The sequence below is a fragment of the Pelmatolapia mariae genome, linkage group LG20, assembly GCF_036321145.2.
Source record: "Pelmatolapia mariae isolate MD_Pm_ZW linkage group LG20, Pm_UMD_F_2, whole genome shotgun sequence".
NCBI classification, from domain to species: Eukaryota; Metazoa; Chordata; class Actinopteri; order Cichliformes; family Cichlidae; genus Pelmatolapia; species Pelmatolapia mariae.
This window is the reverse complement of record NC_086244.1, coordinates 37,881,068-37,903,040: the sequence shown is the minus strand read 5'-3', so window position 1 is coordinate 37,903,040 and position 21,973 is coordinate 37,881,068. Positions and strand designations below refer to the sequence as shown.

Below are 21,973 nucleotides of genomic sequence, written 5' to 3'. Positions count from 1 at the left end.
GTTAGCGTACTCAACGTAAATTACACACGAACAACATTAAGCTACTCACGCAGAGAAGAACGGCTGCTGCTGCCATCATCATCCGTCATCATTTCTGCTACACTGGCAGGGCTAGGGGCCAGGACTCTACTCTTCGGGTTTTTGGGGGATGTTGCTAACTCCGGGTCCGATAACAGGCACCACACCCGCAGTAGATGTGCCTGGTGTGAGATCTCGCAGCAAGCTATCAAATACAGTGCATTTCTCGGCTTTTAAAAAAAACGCTATGCGTCGCCAGGTATTTCATCAGATTCGAGGAGTTACCTCCTTTGCACAGTATCACAGTATCACCTTAAAGCACTTGTTGCAGGCTGCTGGGTTTGCATCTTTTGCTGTGAAGTACAGCCAGACTTTGACCGTTTCGCCTTGGGCATTTTTAATCTGTAGCTCTGCTCTAAAAGAACGTACGTACCTGGGCCCGCCTACTATCCTCGAAAACGTAAAATGATTGGCTAGAATCTAAAGTGTATCACATCTCAGGAAAAAAAAAGCACTGAAATAAAGCACCGAAATGTGCGCTGCTTTTCGGTCTGGTTACTACCGTTGATGTCAGAACCCGGTACCCATCCCTAATGGTTATTATTATTATTATTATCCAAAGAAATACTAGGAAGCTAGACTGAGTAGACTGTGGTAACAGTTAGACCTTCATACCTGCTAAATGTCAGCATGTTAGTACTGTAATTGCGAGGCTTTCATAATTTAGCTCAGAGCACTGCATGGCAGGAGCAATGCATTAACAGAGGCAGGCCAGCTGTGGTGCTTCAGGTGCACTGTCACAGACTGCATATATTAAACATTTTAAAGCCCAAATCTGTGTTCGCTGGTGCTTTACATTTTTCATAAAGCAAAGATTTGGCTTGAAGGAAAACAGGGGACAGGCTACTATGAACACTATGTGAAATATAAGACTCACAATAAGTGATTAGGATTATAAATGAATCAGGAAATAGCTGTAGGGTCATTTCCCCATACACTTCTGTTTACTTCTTCTTCTTTTTTTCAACTAAAAGAACTTCAGGATTGCAGTTGTTCATCTGATATTTATAGTTTCTGTTCATTATTAGATGTGAGCTTTGGAAGCGCTCACCGCTCACTACATAACCACTCCAGTTACACGCATATAAGTCAAAATAGAGATGGAACATAAACATGTATCTTGGCTCGCACTTGCAGGGTTATAGCAAGAGGTAACATTTTCAGTTATGTCAGTAAAGACATATGATCAGAAAGATTTTAAAAACATGGATGAAAGGTTTCCGTGGAAACCTTTTTTGGTTACGTGGAAGAATAATATTTTTCATGTAATACATTACAGTATTTTAGCCAAGCCTGTTTGAACAAGGATATGCTAACATGCAATCAAACACTGAACACTAAGTACAGTTGAGGCTGATGAGATATCATTAAATTTGTATGTGTTTGCTCACAACTGATTCTGTTATTTTCTGTGAGAGGGGAGTTTGCAATGGCACTCTACCTATTTGGTCTTTAGACCCATGCCTTGTAGCACTTCTGCATTTTTTTTTTTGTAATATTCATGCATATTAATAGCCAGAGAGAGGCCTGGCTGAAGGTGGTGACAGCATATCTGCGAGGCAGAAAATGTAGAGAATGATTATTCCCTCACAGTTACGCAGCGAGATCAGGATGAAAAGTGTGAAAATGAGAGAAATGTACAATGAGTTGTTATTGTTCTAATGGACAGCTGTTTTATTAATTGAGTGTAAATATCACCACTGGATATTGAAAATTCCACATTTTTTAAATGGTCTTTCATTGCATTTAAGAAGAAATTGTTTACTCTGCTTGCGGCTACATCGGATCTAACTGAAATATATGTGGATGTGAGTGTGTTGATATGTAGGTGGCAACATGCAGGAACCATTACACCAGTGACTGAGATTAAAAAGCGTGTTTTTTCTTTTCTTCATGCTTCCTTTTTGGCCTCTACTCCTCCACTTTCCCTTCCAGTGGTTGTGTTGTATCTGCAGGCTGTGGGAACCAAAGAATGGAGGGAGGTAAGTTAAGCAACCTTTCTGTTCCCAATAACAATATCCAATATTTTTGTCTACATATCTGCCAAATTTTTTTATTCTTATTTTTTTTTATAGGGAATGAAATAAATGAGTTTTCTTCAGTGTTAGTGATTTTCAATCAGAACTTAAAATGGGGGTTATTAAGCTGAAGTCCAGAGGCAACTCACAAAAACCCCTGAGAACATTTTGTAGAAAATTGGAAGTGTCAGCCTCTTCACTTGCCCAGAAAGTGAAACCACATCTTGAGCACCGGGGGAAAAAAAGCCCCACATATCAGACCCAAACTGGTGAATTCATGTTGGAGGTGATGGAATAAATAAATTAAAAGACTCATAATTTTATGATGTTGAATGAAATGGATTCTTGTCATGACTCAGGGCAGTGAGAAAAAGAAGGTCAGTTCTTTTTCCACCTCATCAAAAGTGCACCATCTGCTCCCCTTGACATCTTGCTGTCTCATCCACTGTCACTGTTTTAAAAGCAAGGTCACGTGACATTCCATTGCTCATTAACATTTTAAATAAATTTTTATCTGTTAGGTCCCTCACACAGTTCATGTCTCACATCTTGGCCCTACATTCCCTCATCTAGTTTGCCTACATGGTGCCTCTAGTCACTTTGTGTACTTTAGTCACACTATTTGGCTACCGTTGATCCCCTCATTTTAACGCACCTCACACCTTTGCTTTCCATGTGGTGGGGCTTAATCAAAAAGCACTGCATGAATTGCAGCACAATCAGCAGAGTAAATATCTCTCTGCCAGCCTTACATATTGACACCTCAAGGAGATAATTGCACATGGATGGAAACCTGGAAATCCTTTGTGTGCTTTTGACATCATTATGCATTATGTAAATAATCTATATGTCATTTGTAAGTGCAATTCATGCAGAAATTATTCATTAACATTCAGTTACACTTACATGCAAACGTCCTGTGAGCGTGATGGGTTTTTTTGTATTGTGTGAATGTTTTGTTTATTATGTGTGCACAGTATAAAAACCTTGTCCATCAAAATAAGGTGCAATAAATTTGTATAATATTTCAAATGCACGCAGTAATCATGTGATGGAAAGGACTCAGCTAATGAAGAATCATCTTGACACTGTATCATCTTACTTATAGGCCATATTTGTTATGCAAAACAAAGCTATCGGTGGTATATACGGTTAATATTGCATAGCCTGTGCACAGAATGATCCCTGCTAATGCAATAATTTCATTCTATGACATACAAGATGATGCTGAAGCTTGATTGCTGGAGTTTTTCAGTTCCAGTTGCATCAGACTGTTTACTCATTTGTTTTATGATCACAAGCGGTTCAGTTTTCCTCTGTGAACAGCTATGATCCTCCACTTAAAGGTCAACAAATCAGCAGTAGTACCCCATAGATGACTGCAGACTACTCCGTCTCAGCTCTGTCTGTGTGATTACATGCCCTTAAGCCAGAAATGAAGGTAGAGCTACACTGGCAATGGAATTTTGTGGTGATACAAACTGTATTTCATCAAATCAGTGTTATAATTGCATTCACTGAACAGACTAAACTCTAGGAAGCTATAGTAGGTTATTAAGCTGGCACTTTTATTTATCATCCTCCCCACAACAAAGGAATCTTATTGTCTTGTTAACAGACAGAAAGCATGTGGATTTTTTTTTCTGTCTCTAATGAAAGTCTTTATAGAATTAAACCAAGGAAAATCACCAGAAAACAATCCTAGGAGTTAAACAAGTCCCAGATTGTGTTTCTGCAACTGTAGTCATCACACAGTGATCCATTTTCCCCACAAACAGTCTCTGTAGTGCCTACATTTTAAGAGCATAACAAACCTTTATCCTGCTGTCCAATAGAGTTAGGTCCATATGTTTCTGGACAGTGACACTTTTTTCCCCCTTAGAATTCTTCTTGCTACTTTTATCAGCAGCCACATCTTTAGTAAACAAAAGGCCCTGTTTCACTGGCTACTCTATATTTTCTCTTCCCATAAATCTTGTACAAGTTAATCTGGGTTTCATGTGTCCAAAGAACTTTTATTAGAACTGTGCAGACTCTTTTAGACGTTTCCTGCCGAGGTTTAGTTTTGTCTTCTTGTTCTTGAGTGTAACCAGTGGTTTGCACCTTCTTGTAAACCTATATGTCTACTGATGATGTTGTCACCTGATGGTAGACTTTGATAGTGATACGCCTACCTCCTCAAAAGTTTTATAGATATGTCATGGACATTTATGGGTATGTCTAGATTTTGTGAATTAATTTTTTCTCACCATGGAAATAATTCTGGCATCATGCACTTCAATATTCTATGTTTTTTACTATCATAGATTGATTTTGTTTTCTCAGCCTATCCCAAAAGGTTGATTCTGTTCATCTGGATGTAGCGTTTTCAGTGGGAGAAATGTTTCATCACTCATCCAAGTGACTTCTTCAGTCTCAGCTGACTGCAGGCTTCCCCAATCTTATAAACAGTACATTTGCAGTAAATGTGGTTACCCCAGCTGGACATTTGTCAAAGCTGGGAAGGCACCTAAAGACATCTCCAGCCGATCCAGGGGAGAAGGACAGCAGCTGCCTAAGCGAAAACCTGTAGTGATCCCGTATGTGTCAGGAATATCGGAACGGTTGAAACGCATTTTCTCTAAACACCGCATCTCTGTGGCTTTTAAACCATAAAACACGTTGCGCCAAAAATTGGTCCACCCCAAGGATGACACCACAAACAGAGTAACATAGTGTACGCTGTTAAGTGCCAGGAGGATTGCCAGGATTTATACATCGGGGAAACCAAACAACCTCTGGCTACACGGATGGCACAACACAGAAGAGCTACCTCGTCAGGCCAGGACTCTGCAGTCTATTTACACCTACAGGCCAGTGGACACTCTTTCAATGATGAGGATGTACACATCCTGGACAGGGAGGAAGGCGGGTTTGAGCACGAAGTCAAGGAGGCCGTTTATGTGAAAAGGGAAAGATCTTCTCTGAATCGAGGAGGGGGCCTAAGGGTACATCTTTCGCCATCTTACAATCCTGTGATTGCAGCCATTCTCCACCTCTCCACCTATGAATGGTACTCATGGCCATTGATCAGTGGTCAAGAGAATTTGCATAATTATGATGAAGGTGACCTCCCAGGCCATTGTTCCTTCAGTGGTGCTAGTTTCAGCTATTGTGCAAATGTACTGTTTATAAGGTTGGGGAAGCCTGCAGTCAGCTGAGACTGAAGAAGTCACTTGGATGAGTGACGAAACGTTTCTCCCACAAAACGCTACGTCCAGATGAACAGAATCAACCTTTTGGGATTTACTTAGCTGGATGATTGAGCATGCATCAGGAGACTTTTCTCAGCCTAATGATGGCCTCCTTCACTTCTACCAATGTCTTTGGGCCTCATATTAAGAATTCCAGTGTACAGATACCAAATACAAACATTTTTATCTTCCATCTACGCTCATCTTTTTCAGATCTTTCTTCAGGCCTTTTTATCTTTTTTAAATTTTTTTTTAATACAACACAAATTTAAGAAGTGAACTTCTAAAAATGACTACAGTTAACAGGGGTTTCTAAACCCCTTTAATTAATGCTGAACATTTGCATTTTAATCACATCTTGACTGTTTGATTTAAAATCCACGGTGGTGGTGTGCAGAGGCAAAAAACAAACAAACAAAAAACTGCCACTGTCCAAAAACTTATGGACTGTGCTGAGCCAGGAGAGGTCTTCACTGTTTATTGTATATTAGCTAAACTTGGCAGCCACTGTGAAAATGACTGCTAAACCCTAATTCATTTTCAACGTTTCATCGTTTGAAATATAATTGTTTCAGTGGTGATCAGTTGAAAAGTATTTGCAGATGAGTCGGCATCTTGAAAATGAAAACATGGGTTCCCATGAAGTAATCATCTAGTTTGTCTGCAGTCTGTCCCCACTAAAATGACTAAACTCCATGAATTTTAACCACTTTTCAAGTTTCACTTTTTTTATTTGGCATTTCTGATTGAAATTAAACCAAACAAACAAAAACAAACATGGACACACTCTGTAGCCTGCTGTCAGCAATGCTACTGTACACTTTGACTAAATTCAGTTGGTTGTTTGCATTATAGGACACAGACACAGCAAGATTGCTATCCTACTATGGATTTTGGGGTGTTACTTCTGTTGATTCACTTGAAACATTTCTGTGTTTGTCTTTAATGAGAGTTTCTCTCACTTGCTTGAAGTGGGTGGGAGTTCATTCCCTGCAGCAATCAGGATTTTGCAACCTTTGAATCAAAATATGATGACAATTATGGGGTTGTTTTCTTAAGATGTCAAGCCTCTGCTCATTAAATTTGTTCAAAACACACCCACACAGTCCTGGTGAAGCAGATTAGCTTGATAGCTAGTTGAACTCCTACCTTTAAATCTGATTTCAGCTTATTTAATCATGACTATTCAATGCTACAGAAAAAGAACACTTTAATTTGAAAGAACTTTTGGATTTGAAAGGCTTTAAGATCACATTTAAGATGGCAATTATCGCCTCTTCCTATAAGCTGTTTAAATTGTTGCTTGTATACATGTTAATTTGGGTTCTGAGTGCTAAATCCAAGATCAGTTTACTCTCGGGCAAATATGCATCCATGTTGTGCTAAGGAAGATACTATTGAATTACACCAATTACAATATATGTGGTAGTGCTGAATTCTTATTCTAATACCTGTCAAATATGCTTTCAGACATGTCTACTTACCAGGCTGAGAACTGCAGATTTCCAAGGAAACAAATCTCTTTAAACCCTCTGCAACAAATGGTTCAAAGATCCCTTATGCAGCTTTTGTATTACAGTCTCTATGAACTCCATTTAGCTTACCCAATAAACGCAAAAAACGCTCCCATAACGACATACACGGAAAACAAATTGAAGGGCAGGTCTTTCTTCTGTGCACCAATGTTGTTGTTATTTAACAGTTTTTTAGCCTTGAGTCAGTTTTTCTGTGACCCAGTGTATTTCTGACAGTGAATAAATGTTCCCTGGCAGTACTTTAGTGAAAAACAATAGATGAAAGGAGTGGAATGTTGATAAAAAGCATGTATGTGTAATAGGATTACATCTGTAACCAACTCATTTTACAGTCTTAGAGCCTATGCCGACACTGCCTTTAAAACTCCTTACTTACCCAAGAATAAGAAAAGAAATCACTGACAAAGCCATTCCTAACCTTTGCCCACAATGCTCTAACATCTATTAACCAATCATGTCAGAGTCAGATTATAAACCAAAGGCCTCCATCCCTGGAAATAGTAACACCGCAAGAAAATATCACGGGCTTTTCCCTGCGGGTCGATACAGCGGGTCAGTTCTGAGGTCTAATATAGTAACCTGCGAGCCCTTGGTAATGGATAGGCTGGGGACACGGTTGATAGCGCGGATTATGTGCGCTGGGCACTAAGGACATGAGTCGAGGTATTGTGGCTGTGGTGAGGCAGTGCCAAGATCAATAGCTCATTACACGGTGCTGTCAGGCCATGCCACAGCCCCGCGGCCGGCAGTCCACCGGGGGATTACTGGCGTGATTGTCAGTATGATGGAGAGACAGTCTGGCCCAGGAGAGAGGCTGGGACTGAGTCTCTGTGGGCTCGCAATGTGGAGAGCCTCCTCTAGAGTAACACTCTGATTTCTCTAGGGAAACAAGGTTCAGCAAAACACAATGCAGCTCAGTGTCATACTGAGTTTTGCAAAGGTGAATTTGTGTCTATGGATTCCAGTTCTGTGTATAAATTTGTTAATGACTTGTTGCTAAACCTCATGAATTTTACTCGGTTGTATCTCTGGTGTATTTTTTCTTAAAGCAAGTTTTATAGCATATATAAAAAAATCGATGCCACTGTTACCACCAATTATCACTTCTTTTTTTCTGTAGTTTGGCAGGACAGAGGTTATCGATAACACTCGGAATCCTGATTTCGTCAGGAAGTTTGTCCTGGATTTCTTCTTTGAAGAGAAACAGAATCTAAGGTTTGATGTGTAAGTAGCCTGACTTTGCTTGCTCTTAATAAATCTAAAGTAATTTAAACATGAGCACACTGTGGAAAAACTGAAATGGGGATGCAGAGATAATTAACCTAGTAATGCCTTTGATTACACTTCAATAATTTCTTTTCTCTGTAGATCCTCAGTTTATTGACTTTACTAAGTAACAGACCAAAGTCAAACACTAGACTGTTCACAGAATAGTGAAGTGGTTAGCACTGTCACCTCACAGCAAGAACGTTATTGGTTTGAATCTGCTGGCCAGTCTTTCTGTGGTGAGGTCACATGTTCTCCCTGTACGTGTGGGTTTCAGTTTAACTGGTGGATCAAAATTAGCTGTAGGTGTGAATGATTGTCAGGCCTCTGATGAACTGGCGGCCCAGCGACAGCTGGAATAGGCTACTTCCTCTTCTCCCAGCACTTTTCAGTATCATATACATGTACATATACTCATACTTAAGGGGCATCCACATGGAAAGAGACTAGCATTAACATAGCAACCAGAGACTATGAGATGCTAGCAGACACAAAGTGGGTGGACATGTGGTCCCACTGTAAAGTTTTTTTTTTAACTTTTAGGCAGACAACTGAGTGGCAGCAAAGGATACTCAATGTTTGATCTGCCAGGGGGATGTAAATATGTTAAACTACTATAATGCGTTTTAGCAGTGTATATTACTGTATTTCCATAATTTATTAATTTACACTGCTTATTATTTACTTAAAAACAAATTGTTTGCTGATAAATACAATCACGTTGATGTGATGCATTTCAGAGGAAAGATGCTAAAATATCATTAATGTTGTTATTCATTAATTTTCAAAAAATAAAAAATTGTGAGAATTTTTAAGAAATATTATTATTATTATTATTATTTAGTTTGGTTTATTAAGTAGAATTTAGGTTATTGGAGATTATAAAATCATAGACTGTATATAAAAGATGAATGTAGATGACATCAACTGGTTAGTGAAGTCCTGCTGTGAAGCTGAGAATATTTCAGTGTTGCCAGTGTTTAAGAGCACATTTCCCTTAGCCTTCTACCAAACAAAGCCTATTTTATCAAAGAGTCGCCCCCTGCTGGCAGCGATAAATAATGTTTGTTTAGGGCACATTCAGACCTGGAAGCATTATTCACATGCTTAAAAATGTCTTCCTGCCAGATAACCCAGAAGATAAAACTCTGCAATTGGTCCTATATTCAGACTTTTCTGCTGAGTTGCAAAGTCATGGCATCACAGTAATGTGGCTGATCACTGCTGTGAAGAAAACAAGCAACAGAAAAATCATGCTTCTCTCCTCTGACCAGAGTTAGTCTACTGCACTTTTCAAAACTGTAATAAGCAGGGCAGTTGTGGAACGTTTTGGACTAATTTGAAACAAATATTCAAGACCTACTTGTGGCTTTTTATCCAACTTTTGGACTATACTCTAACATTAAGTAAGCAGACTCTTTTTTTGTTAGCACACCAGTTGGTTCCCATGTGAAAAGAAAAATCAGTTTAAGAGCTTATTACTCTGACTGTTCAAACCTGTGTGTTTCAACTCCAGGGTTAACATAATTTCTCTAAGTTAGAACTGCTGCTTTCTGAATAAACACCCTCATTGTTCCCAGACTATTAACAAGGAAGCCCATTTATGCACTTGTCCAAAATCTCCTCCAATATAAACTCACAAGTTCTTCCTCTTGTGTCATCTATTTGTTTCTCACAGGTACAATGTGGACTCCAGAAGCTGTAACATATCCAAACACGTAAGTACAGTATGTTGACCTCAAACGACAGTTTTGACTCAGAGCTGAAGGCTCCTGGCAGCATTCAAATGTATCACGTTATTCAGCATTACTCACGCTGTAAATGCTAATTTACAGTCAATGAGCGCAGCAGCTGACAATGAATCAGCATGAAGAAAATTCCTGTTTAATAAGTGGAATTCCATCCCATGACAATGTCTTTTATTCTTCTTCTTCCCCACTAAAATAAATCACACTGGAGAACAGAAGGTGAGTGGTTTCAGCTGAAGAGTGGTCTCATGAGTCCTAGTATTATTATGTCCTTTATTCATTTCATTTTTTTTATGTTCCAGTATATTTCAGCATCCCCAGAAGAATCTTGTGATTTTTCTGTGTGTGTGTGTGTGTGATTCATTCCCTTTAATTTCATCATATTTTTTTCTCCCATTCTTTCATCTCATTTCATCAAGGACAAACAGCAGCAGCTCCCACCTGGAAAGCCCCCCTCCCCGTAGTGTTGTTCCTCATTTTGTCTGTCTGCATTTTATCATTAACTCAGGTAAAAGCAACTTTCACAACTCCACTTCAAAGTGAAAGCAGCTGTCGTTGTTGTTCCAGGCAGTATACTACAGCAGATTGTGCATGTCAGGGCATTTACAGGAGCTACACGCATACCCGGTTTGCAGGACTCGCACCTACACCTGCTCGTGCCCACGCACCGCAAACATCAACGCTCTGCCCTCGTTGCTGTGCAGGAGTTTCATTATGTTGTGTCATCGCCTCTTTTTTAAATGTTGCCATATGGTTTTCTCTGTAGTGGTTGGGAAGGTTTTAAACTTCCAAATCTGTTGTTCAATAAAAATGCTGAACGAAGGGGAAACCTTTATTTCTACTTATAGGACATTTGCCCCACACACAGTGTCGGCCCTTTTAAGAATAATCAATCGGTCAACAAGCAGCTGAATAATGCAGTCCTCCAGGACTTCCTGGGCTTGACCTAGTTGGAATAATGAATGCTTATGTAAATCACGGACTCAAACTCTGAAGTTAATGTTTAATTTAAAATGGCACTTCAGTAAGATGAGATTAAACTTTAATGGAACTTTAATAACTTTAATATCTTTGATAATATCCCTATTGATTTTATAGTCTTTCTCAACTGTTATAGAGCCCATTATCTTTAGTGTTAACCCTTTAACGTTAAAGCACTGAAGAGCCAGAGGTGTCTAGAGTCAGATGTTTCATAGAGTTTAATGGGCTGGTTCCCTCGTTGCCAACTTTTATAACTCTAGTGGATAAAGTTGAGGAGCTGCAAAATGAAACGAGCATGTGCTGTCACAACCCAGGCCTACAGGACAGGGCAAGACTCTCAGTGATCCACATCATGAGTCCAAGCAAACGCCAAAATAAGTGATACCAGAGCAAAGGTGAGGCTAAAAGGGAGGCATGGGGTGGCGCTGATCCCCCCAACATTGTGTTGTCACATATTGCAGTGAGTACTGCCCTCCATTTAACAAAAATAAATAAATAAAAAAATCAAGGCTTATTCCAAAGGTGACCACAGCTTGTCCATCAGGGCCCCTCAGCTTTGGAATACAAATAGACGAGTCTCAGGAAATCTGTGACTTCTTTGAAATCACTTGGACAAACCCATTTTTATAAATTTGCTTTTATCTAATGTCTATCTCGTTTGTCACTCTCATTTTAGACCTTAAATGCTATTGTGTGTATATTTTTTAACTGTCTTGTGTATTTTTTTGAATTTAATATCAATATATCCTATATCCCAATGTCTCTTTAACTTGGCTCCATTTTATTTCTGTCCTGGTTTTTGTATTTTACTTGTACTTGCATGTCAAAACACCCTGTACTCTGTTTTTAAAGGCGTTTAAATGTCATATTAGTAATAGTAGTAGTATTAGTTTATCAAACAACTATTTGTGAACGATTTCAGGGGAAAAAGAATCACAATACCCTTTTGGTGGGGAAAAAGCCATTGTTGCACACAGTGCATCCCTGTATATATAACTATGTTATTTAAAATAACATAAAGTATGTGCACTTGAAGTGGTTGTACCAATTCTGTTAGTTGGTAGCTACAGATGCAACGCAATACACTTTAAATTGTAGAAAACTGAGTGCCACACATACGTCTGTTGGCCATACTGCCTAATGCATGTCAATGTGGCAGGATGTCTGTGCACAGCTAAAATCAATCCCATGTTCTGAATTTTCAGTCAGGACACTGACGTAGTTTGATTTTGATTTTTTGTTGAATTTTCTGTTTTCTAGTGAGCCCTCCCTAACTGGTTACTAGGACCTCCTGTGCCATCTATGCCATCCACATTCTTGAAAATGTCCCTTCTCTAGAAGCCTATAGAGCCATTACACTGTCTATGCTGTAGGGTCTAAAGTTAAGAATGGCTCCATTATAATTATCTGCAGGCATATATTTATATTTCTACTGTAGTGTATTTGAGCCTGTTTTGAGGCCTGGGTTATTGATTAGTACTGTCTTGCAATTAATTGTCTTCTTTCTACCCATTCCCCCTCGAAGGACTTTCTGGGCCAGACCTTCTGCACACTCGGAGAAATTATCGGCTCCACAGGAGGAAGGCTGGAGAGGACCCTCTCGTAAGTCCCTCACACCCTTTCTATTGTCTCATTGTGAAATGACTTCCCTCCTTTTCTGTTTATTTATTTATTTTGTTTAAGCGGTGAATCATAAATAGAAATTATGCACATAAATAATTTCTTCAGCTGGGCAGAATGAAACGAGTCCCCCCTCCATCTTTTGTTTCATTTTTATCGATGGCTGCTAGGGAAAACAACATCTCACTGATGCAGTGTGTACAGACTCGCTCGGCTAAATAGCCTCATCTATTACAGTGTTAGATCAGAGTAAGCGAGACCAGGCAAGCCTGCTGTATCACTGCACTCTGAGCTGTTGCTCCTGAAGTAGTATTGAGTTTTACTGTGTTGAACATAAGTGGGATGTGCAGTAGAAGTCAATATAACGTTGGATGCTGACAGATATACAGAATGCGCTCATATTTTCCGCCAGGCAGCATGTTGATAGTAGAAACCAATGCTTTTTTTTTCAGATAATAAAAGGTGGATTAGTGTGCACTCTTTGTGAGCTCAACCCCCCCTATTTTTTTCACACTGCATCCCTGCAGTGTTAGATAACACCCAGTGTTCTGAGGAGTGAACAAACTGCTGGGAGACAGAGAGAGACGTGAGGTCAGAGCGGTAACCGGCCAGATTTGAACCCATTTTATTGCAAGGACGAGGCATCTCGCTTTTTCTCTGCCTATACAGTTCAGAGTTCATCTTAAAGGGTGCAAGGAAACAATTCTTCTTCTCAGTGGCCCTCACAGTAGCCCTCTGTGGAGCAGCACATAAATTAGAAGCTGGATTATATGAGCTCTGTGAGTGTCGCTGCTGCTTTATTGTCTTAAAGTTTGACTTAAATTTCTGTGATGTAAATCAGGGGTCCCCAGTCCCAGTCCACAAGGGCCGGTGTCCCTGCAGGTTTTAGATGTGTCCTTGATCCAACACAGCTGATTTAAATGGCTAAATTACTTCTCAACATGTCTTGAAGTTCTCCAGAGGCCTGGTAATGAACTAATCATGTCATTCAGGTGTGTTGACTCAGGGTAAGATCTAAAACCTGCAGGGACACCGGCCCTCGTGGACTGGGATTGGGGACCCCTGATGTAAATGATCAGTGGACTCACTTTATGATAAACTGTCACTGACTGGGAATGATATACACGTGACTGGAGGTTAAATCCTGTGATGAAGGTAATCACGTTTGTTGAAGTTTGACAAAAGAAAATAACATTTTTAGACTCCACATTTCTTGCTCATTTTTCTCTGATCTGCCACAGACTATAGATAAAAAAGTAGCCTTTTGGCTATCTCTGGCATGTTTATATTGATCTGTCCCTTTAAAATAGATACATTCAAAACTCAAAAACTTTGCTTTCCTTCAAAACATTGTAAGGTACTGACATGTACGCCACCAGGTAATAACTGCAATTTAATACCAAGCAATGAAACTAATCTGAGTTCAAAAAGTATCTGACTCAGAACTGTGCGATTCTGACTACACCTCACCTTGTAGCACTGCATGGATGTCTTTTCCTGATTCTAATGTGTTTAAAGTGTGTTAAAAAATGGGACAGTTGTCCAGTCTTTACCCAGAATCCAAAGGGATGTACTTAAGCCTTGTTTTATTCAACCAATAGTCCAAAGCTGGATTTAGTTTATGATAACATCAAACAGAAAAAAAACATTGGAGGCTGGTACCACAGACTGTATATAATAGATGGATGCAGACATTGTGTGTCACGGTCTGTGTGGCAGACCGTGGGGGGTGTGAGGAATGAGGACCCAGTCGCGGTGCTCTGTGTGTAAACAGTGCGTTTATTTACAGTGGTAAGGAAAACAATTGTTAATCCTCTGTGCACTCCCGACTCCCGTGACGTGTCCCTCTCCCAGTGTCAGTGTCCCCGCTCCTTGGTGTCTGAGCACCCCGTGCTCGCTCGTCCTCTTGTCTCCCTGCTTCTCCTGGGGATATGACAAACAGACAGCCATAAGACACACACACAATGCGGGAGGACAATCTGACTGACTGGCCGGGAGACTAACGTCAAGTCACGCAATGATCCCGCGTCGGAGAGAGCTCCACCACACTCTCAAGTAGCTCCTCCAACGAGGCCTGATCAGCTGCAGGTGTGACATGGTCTTCAGGTGTGGCCAATCACCTGCCAGGGCCACACCCACATACACACACACACACACATATGCAGGGAGAACGAGGGACAGCAATACAAAATACATACATTATAATATAAGTCCAAAACTGCTCAGGGTCCCTGGGTCACTCAGACCCAGGACCCTGACATTGTGATATTAATCAAAAACTCAAGTTTGGCATTTTAACCAACAATTTATGAGATTTTTTTTTTTTTTTTTTACCAAACATTGCAATATTTGGACAAGAGTGCAGAGGTGGGGAGTTGTCATCTAATGCTAGTGTTGGTTAGGGTTGGTTTTCCTAAACCATGAAATACTTTCTAGAAAACTGAAGTGTTTATTGAACCTGCTGACAAATTTTAAAACAACAAATCTAAAACTGTTTTGTATCTATGAGTTATAATTTGTATTATTTTTGCTATATCCACTATTGTTGTGCATTATATAACAAAGTTTTACTTAAAAAATTATTAAATATTAATAATAAATTTTTTTTTTTTAATTTTTTTGTGAAAACAATCACATGATGATGTAGAGCGCTTAAAAGTTCACAATAACTCATGAATCAGCCGAGAGATATAATCTCTCCAGCGTGTCCTGGGTCCGCCCCGGGGCCTCCTCCCGGTGGGACATGCCCGGAACACCTCACCCAGGAGGCGCCCAGGAGGCATCCTTGTCAGATGCCCGAACCACCTCAGCTGGCTCCTTTCGATGTGGAGGAGCAGCGGCTCTACTCTGAGCCCCTCCCAGATGGCTGAACTTCTCACCCTATCTCTAAGGGAGAGGCCGGCCACCCTTCGGAGGAAGCTCATTTCCGCCGCTTGTATCCGCAATTTCGTTCTTTTGGTCACTACCCACAGCTTGTGGCCATAGGTGAGGGTAGAGACGTAGATCAACCGGTAAATTGAGAGCTTCGCTTTTACACTCAGCTCCCTCTTCACCATGACGGACCGGTGCAGCAATCCGTCTGTCGATCTCCGGCTCCCTTCTCCCATCACTCGCAAACAAGACCCCGAGATACTTGAACTCCTCCACTTGGGGCAGGAACTCATCCCTGACCCGTAGTGGGCACTCCACCCTTTTCCAGCTGAGAACCATGGCCTCAGATTTAGAGGTGCTGATCCTCATTCCGCTGCTTCACACTCGGCTGCGAACCGTTCCAGAACACAAAATGTTTAAAGGATAAATATTACACCAAAGAAACACTGCGATAATTCATAGGACCAATAAAAAAAAACTGCCTAGTGGTGGTACAAAAATCAGGGGCTTGTCATAGTAAACAGAATCTACATTTTGGGACCATGAAACTGTGCTTTCAAAAAAATTATGTTATGCTATGTAATTAATTATTAATGAAACGTAGATCAAAGATGACCAGACTAACGGTGACCAGACTAACCTAAAATTTTGACTAATTAGTGGTCTCTGTTTTTCAGCATGACAAGATACAGAGACCACTGGAAGAAAGTGGACCTTTAATTAAGAAAAGGAAAGTAAACAAAACCAAACAAGTCAAATTCAAACATTTCCACGCGTTTATTTTTCATCTTCTCTGTAGAATATCTTGTTGTTGTCTACGTTTGCCAGTTAGTTCTTTTGCACTCCCAAATGCCTCTTTGGCGTTGCTCATGGTGGTTTAGCTCAACAAACAGCAACAGTTCAGCTTCTAAACAAATACAATTTCCAGTCTATTGATAGCAAGTCTGTGTGGGTTTGTCCTGACTGGAATGGTAGTACAGTGTGTGAATCACTGCTTCTGACTTTGGCTGGATGTGGTGAGTCAAGTCGGCTAGAGGCTAGCTTATGTCCCCCTCAGCTGTCCCTTGCCAGAAGCCTTATTGACATGTTTTAGAAAGCTTATCATGCTCAGACAGACCAAACAATACGCCTGCTATTGTCCACTTTCTGCCCAAATGCCATGGTACTGTGTGAGTGAGGGATGAAGAGGAAAAACAAAGAAAGTGGTGAAAGATATCTATATTTTCATTTTTGCTTCTTTGGAATGTAAAGTCGATGTGCTGCCAGTGCTTAAAAGGCAGGCACGAATACAAAAAGGAGCCATTAGATGCGAGATTATAATAAAATACGTTTAATTTTACTGCTTTTGATTTGTCTTCTCTTAACTATGGAACACACACTCACCACCCCTACTTTTCTTTTAAATGAAATTGGCTTTTAACGATGGGGACAATTACTCAAACTCATCACAAACCTGTCGGAAGTTCCATGCCATTAATCATCTTTTCACTGTATCCATTATTGCAATTCACCTTGAGGAGAAAAATTACAAAAGTGACATAAGTGAAAGGTTACATACAATAAGACCCCTGACAGAGGAATTTTTATTAATGACTGATTCTGTGATTGATGGGGGATAACAGCACTTGGAGACAATCACTGGGGGATTTTCCAGCACTTTCCGACAACAACTGTATGATTGTGGAAGAATTCCTTTTTGTTCTCATGCCTTCAACTCACATGGGGTATATATTTTATAGCTTAGATTTTAATTGAATTGTATTAAATGTTCAGTCGAACTCGTAAATGTCAGCAAAGGAAAATCTTAAGACTGGATAAACATTTTAAACGATATAAGATCATCCCTCCACCCATCTATCCACTACAGCAACAAGCAGGAAAAGTCCAGACCTCATTTTCCTGGGCCACCTCCTCCAACTGTTCCGGAGAGGAAGCCTAGATCTTCTCAAGCCAGGCGAGAGATGTAATCATACCCCAGGGCCTGGTCCTATTAGGACCGCCTGAAACTGCGCTAACCATGTGAACTGTGCAGTCAAGGGCAGAGGCCCAAGAATCACTTGAGCGTGCTTCTGAAATTATGTTTCTTATCTATTTAGTCTCTATAAGAGACTGCTGTTGTTTTTAAGAACTTGTGGCTTAAAGTGGAATACAGTGGTATGCCTTTGCCATGGTTATTGCATCTGTATTCACTACAGTACTGTATAGTATACTGTATTCACTTAGTGTTCTTTGTGCATCTTTGCAAAGGACATTTTTTCTTCTTTTGCCTTCTAGTTATTTCCATCAGATATAGGGGAGGGAGGGATTTGAAATTGCAGGTTTTTCCATTTTCATGGAGCAAAGGTTTCAGACTGGCTAAGATACAGAGAAGAATGCACACTTTGCCACTGGAAAGACAAGTGTGTGAGCCATTTTTACAAAGGTTGTGGGGAAAATATATCTCTGGGGTTTGCATGGACTCCCCAGTTATGTATATATATTTCTCATAACTTGACATCATTTTGTCAATTTTCTTTAATTAATGCTTTTTAAAATTACAAATGTTTTGGGCTCCCAGCGGACCCCAATTAAATGCACCCAATTCTGCCTTTTGGATGTTTAAGAACTGGAACTGTTTAGTCAGTTAATGTTAACTATAGGCCCTAAATTAAAGTGTCATACAGTATCAATGGGATTAGGGGCACTCTGGCAGTCACTTTAAATTAGAAATACTTCATTCTACATTCATTCATTCTACGTGGGGAACTTATCAGATGTCACTGGATCTACTTGTGACAGCTGGGCCATACCCTGGCCATGCCACACATGAAAAGGAGTGGTGCTACACTTCAAGCTCTAATCCAAGCAGCAGTAACCCTCCTGGGAGTGAGGGAAAACTCCACCTGCTGACTGTCTAATGCACAGCTGGAAATCTGCTTGAAAAAGGTGTTACCTTTGCTCCTAAATCACCGACAGGAATGTTGAAACCTTTTGGCAGCATGCCCTGAGCATAGCATGAGGCAATATAATAATAATGGATTGCATTTATATAGTGCTTTTCGAGACCCTCAAAGCGCTTTACAATTCCACTATTCATTCACTCTCACATTCACACACTGGTGGAGGCAAGCTACGGTTGTAGCCACAGCTGCCCTGGGGCAGACTGACAGAAGTGAGGCTGCCATATTGTGCCATCAGCCCCTCTGGCCATCACCAGTAGGTGAAGTGTCTTGCCCAAGGACACAACGACCGAGACTATCTGAGCCGGGGCTCGAACCGGCAACCTTCCGATTACAAGACGAACTGCCAGCTCTTGGGCCACGATCTCCCTCAAATTGTGTGCTACAGTGTTATGTAGTGTGTGTTTAGCATTAGCCATTTTTAATTATTTCTTGTCCCTGTAGAGCTTGGTTCATATTGCCGGCAATAAATCAGAAGCGTTCCTGTGGGCATGGGGTCTCTACCACCTTTGTCAAAAATTCTGTTAACATCTACGGACAGAATTTACAGACGCAGCTGAGGGGTGATCTCAGCATCTCACCTCTGCTTTTTGCAGATGATGTGGTTGACTCTCATTCTCACTCTCTCTTCTTAAAGTGTGATTTATAGTTCTGCAAATGATTGCATGCAATATTTGGATTTTTCCACTCGAAGAGGGCATGAAAGGGGTTTTCACCCACCCCACACACGCTCCCATGCAGTTCTCCAACATCCTGTCTCCTGGAAGCAGATGACATATGCAACATCACTGTTTTTAACACTTTTATTGTTTTTAACACACAGTTTCACTTCAGCCCTTTGTATGTTATTACTCAGTCTTCTCCGTGGCTGGCTAACTGACCAACAACAATACAAGCAAGAGTGACCTACAGATTGATTTTACTGCATAAACTTTGCAAGCATAACTCTGTAAGCAGACAGACCATACTTGGACTCCCAGCGGACAATGAATGTGGTGCCTCTGCTGTACCATAATTCTGCTTAACCCTTCATCAGGCAGTAACCTCCAGCATGCCCTGAGGTGGTTTGCAGCTGAGCATGAAGCATCAGGAATGAGTATTGGCACCTCCAAGTCTGTCACTCTGCTTCTCAGCCAGAAAAGGTTGGAGTGCTCACTCTGGTTTTGTTCACAAGTGAGGTGAGAGCAGAGGCCAATGGCAGGCAGATTGGTGCCATGTCTTCTGTACAGATGTTATACCTGTATATTGCACTGAATAGAGACCTGGCTGTGAAAGTGAAGCTGGCAATTGACAGGTCACTCTAAGTTCCTGCCCTCACTTATTCTGAGCTATGGGTAGTGACTGAAAGAACAAGATTGCTAAAACAAGTGGCAGAAATAAGCTTCCTAGTTGCTTCCTGTGTGGATGCCCCTTAACACTAGAACTGCTGACATTCCAAACAAAACACAATTAAAAACATACAAAACTCCCGAGTGCCTCAGGAATTGTTGTATGCCATCAACAATAGAGACAAAGCTTGGTCCAATGGTACATCTGGTGCCACTCCAGGGGACTGCCTGTCCTTTCTGCAATAAAGAAACATCTGCACCCACTTGATTAAGAAGGCTAAATCAAATTACTACCAGTCATTACGGTCCTCATGTGATAATGGAAATATCATCTTGTGAGAATATGAAAGGTCACGTCTCCTGCTGCAAATCATAGTAGAATGTGGTCACAATTCTAACAGCCCGACCAGCGCTCAGTGTTTCAACTGTCAGTTCTTAACCATTGTTTTTTATTTAGTAGAGAGAGTCACTAAAGCCTTGATCTTCTTCTATTTTCTTTGAATTTGGTGACTGGTGGAAATTTCCATGGAACCTTAGAATAATTTTCCGCTAGTATTTACTTGGTTTGACTCGACTAACCTTGGGTTCTGTCGTTTTACATTACAATCGAGTACCACCTAATGTGCCTAGTACTGGTTATAGTGATGTGGAAGTCCAGCAATGTCATTTGCATGTGACACAAATGCCACAAAAACAGAGGATGTCAAGGCGATGATATACTGGCTCCTCACTGTATGGCTTTTTTGCCATGTCCACACTAATATGTTTTCGTATGAAAACACATCTTTTTCTCTCTGTTTTGGCCTTCCGTCTACACTGAGACTGTGTTTTTGATCAAGGAAAGCTGATCTTTTCAAAACGCTCTCGAAAGCGGATACATTTGAAAACACTGTTTTCATGTCGCAGTGTGGACAGCGTAACTGCAGGCTTTCGTAAACAATGTGACCAATTGAACTAAGATGGCGGAGGGCATTATACAGCAGTTGTTTTGTTTGCTATCAATTTTGACAGCCCTATTAAAGATTAATATCGGTTTGTACATGCTTCAGATAGCTTCTCTTTAAATTCTTTAATTCTCACTCACTTTTGCAACTTTGTACTTTTGTGTTACTCGCAGCAACAACTTCACCTCATTGTTAGTCCATTTAAAAAACTCAGTGCTTTTCCTCAACATTTTGCTGCGACGTTTCAAAGAGCCGGACAGTAAATAAATGGCAGACAGAAATGACGCAGGTCGAATCATCTAACATTTCACGCATGTGCAATACAGGAACGTAAGTCGTTTCAGTGTGGATGAACAACTGTTCTGAAATGATTGAAAATGACAGTGTGGACGTGGAGCTTTTTTAGTTTAGTTTTTTAGTTTAGTTTCCACTAAAAACTTGGTTTTTACTTTCATGAAGGAGACGCTCTCATGACTCATCGAGTGATGCCACTGACTAGCCAATCGATGGCATGCAGTCTGTTGACATCACATTTTCAGGTTGCATCACATTGCTTGGAACCCTGGCCGAGTAGGTACTAAAAAAGTACCTGGTATCAGATACTACTACCTAATGGAAAACTCTAAAAACCACCTTGAGCCATGCTGAGCTGACCCGAGTAGGTACTAGTGTAAAAGAACTCTAAGTATAACATTTAAATGAGACCTTTACTAGTAATTTCCAGCATAAACCTTTTCATCCTTGGACTCTGAGCTCCTCGGTTCATCTTCTGTCTTTAAAAAAAAACAATTTCAGCCCCTCTTCCTTTAAGACTACCTCCTTTTTAAACCATCTTCCTTCAGATTGGTTGCTTTTTGTAAACATAATGCCAGCAGGATTATGTTGCCAAGAGTAGAAATACAGTCTGAAGCCTAAGCTTCTAATCAGGGATTATTTGTACATACACTTAGCCACAGTTTTAAATATTAGGCTACGTTTAATATGAGCATTCACCACTGTAATATACAGTATATGTATATGTGTATGACAGCAAATAAGGAAAAGCATAATAGGTCCACTTTGAACAACTCACTAAATGTGGAGCCACAACAGTCTGGTTTTCCCCTGGGTCACAGCACAATAACAGCTGCATTTTCACTAATTGGTAACATTTTTCCTCCACTGTGGATAAAAAGAGTTCAGTGCTCCTTTTTTCAATGACCTCTCGTAGGCATGTCATACCGTTGATCACTCAAGCCCTCTTAGCATCAGTAATGGATTTCCACAGGTCTTTATTTTTGGTCCATTACTGATTTCATTATACGTAAACAACTTCATTCGTCTTGCTCAGTTCTTCAGTGCCCATTTCTTTGCAGATGGCACGATTTTATGTGCGCCACGCTCCAACTCATCTTCAGTTTGCTTTGATTGTT

At 40.5% G+C, this 21,973-nt stretch overlaps 1 protein-coding gene across 1 annotated transcript in view; it reads left to right on the top strand.

The window, feature by feature from the left end:
• The window catches only part of LOC134618814 (copine-9-like), a 108,478-nt gene that overhangs the window by 24,524 nt on the left and 61,981 nt on the right, over window positions 1-21,973 (top strand). Inside the window, exons 3-7 of the mRNA XM_063464395.1 lie at window positions 2,014-2,060; window positions 7,985-8,088; window positions 9,809-9,848; window positions 10,095-10,097; window positions 12,385-12,461. Coding sequence (XP_063320465.1) covers window positions 2,014-2,060; window positions 7,985-8,088; window positions 9,809-9,848; window positions 10,095-10,097; window positions 12,385-12,461 — 271 coding nt within the window. The remainder of the gene's footprint in view (window positions 1-2,013; window positions 2,061-7,984; window positions 8,089-9,808; window positions 9,849-10,094; window positions 10,098-12,384; window positions 12,462-21,973) is intronic.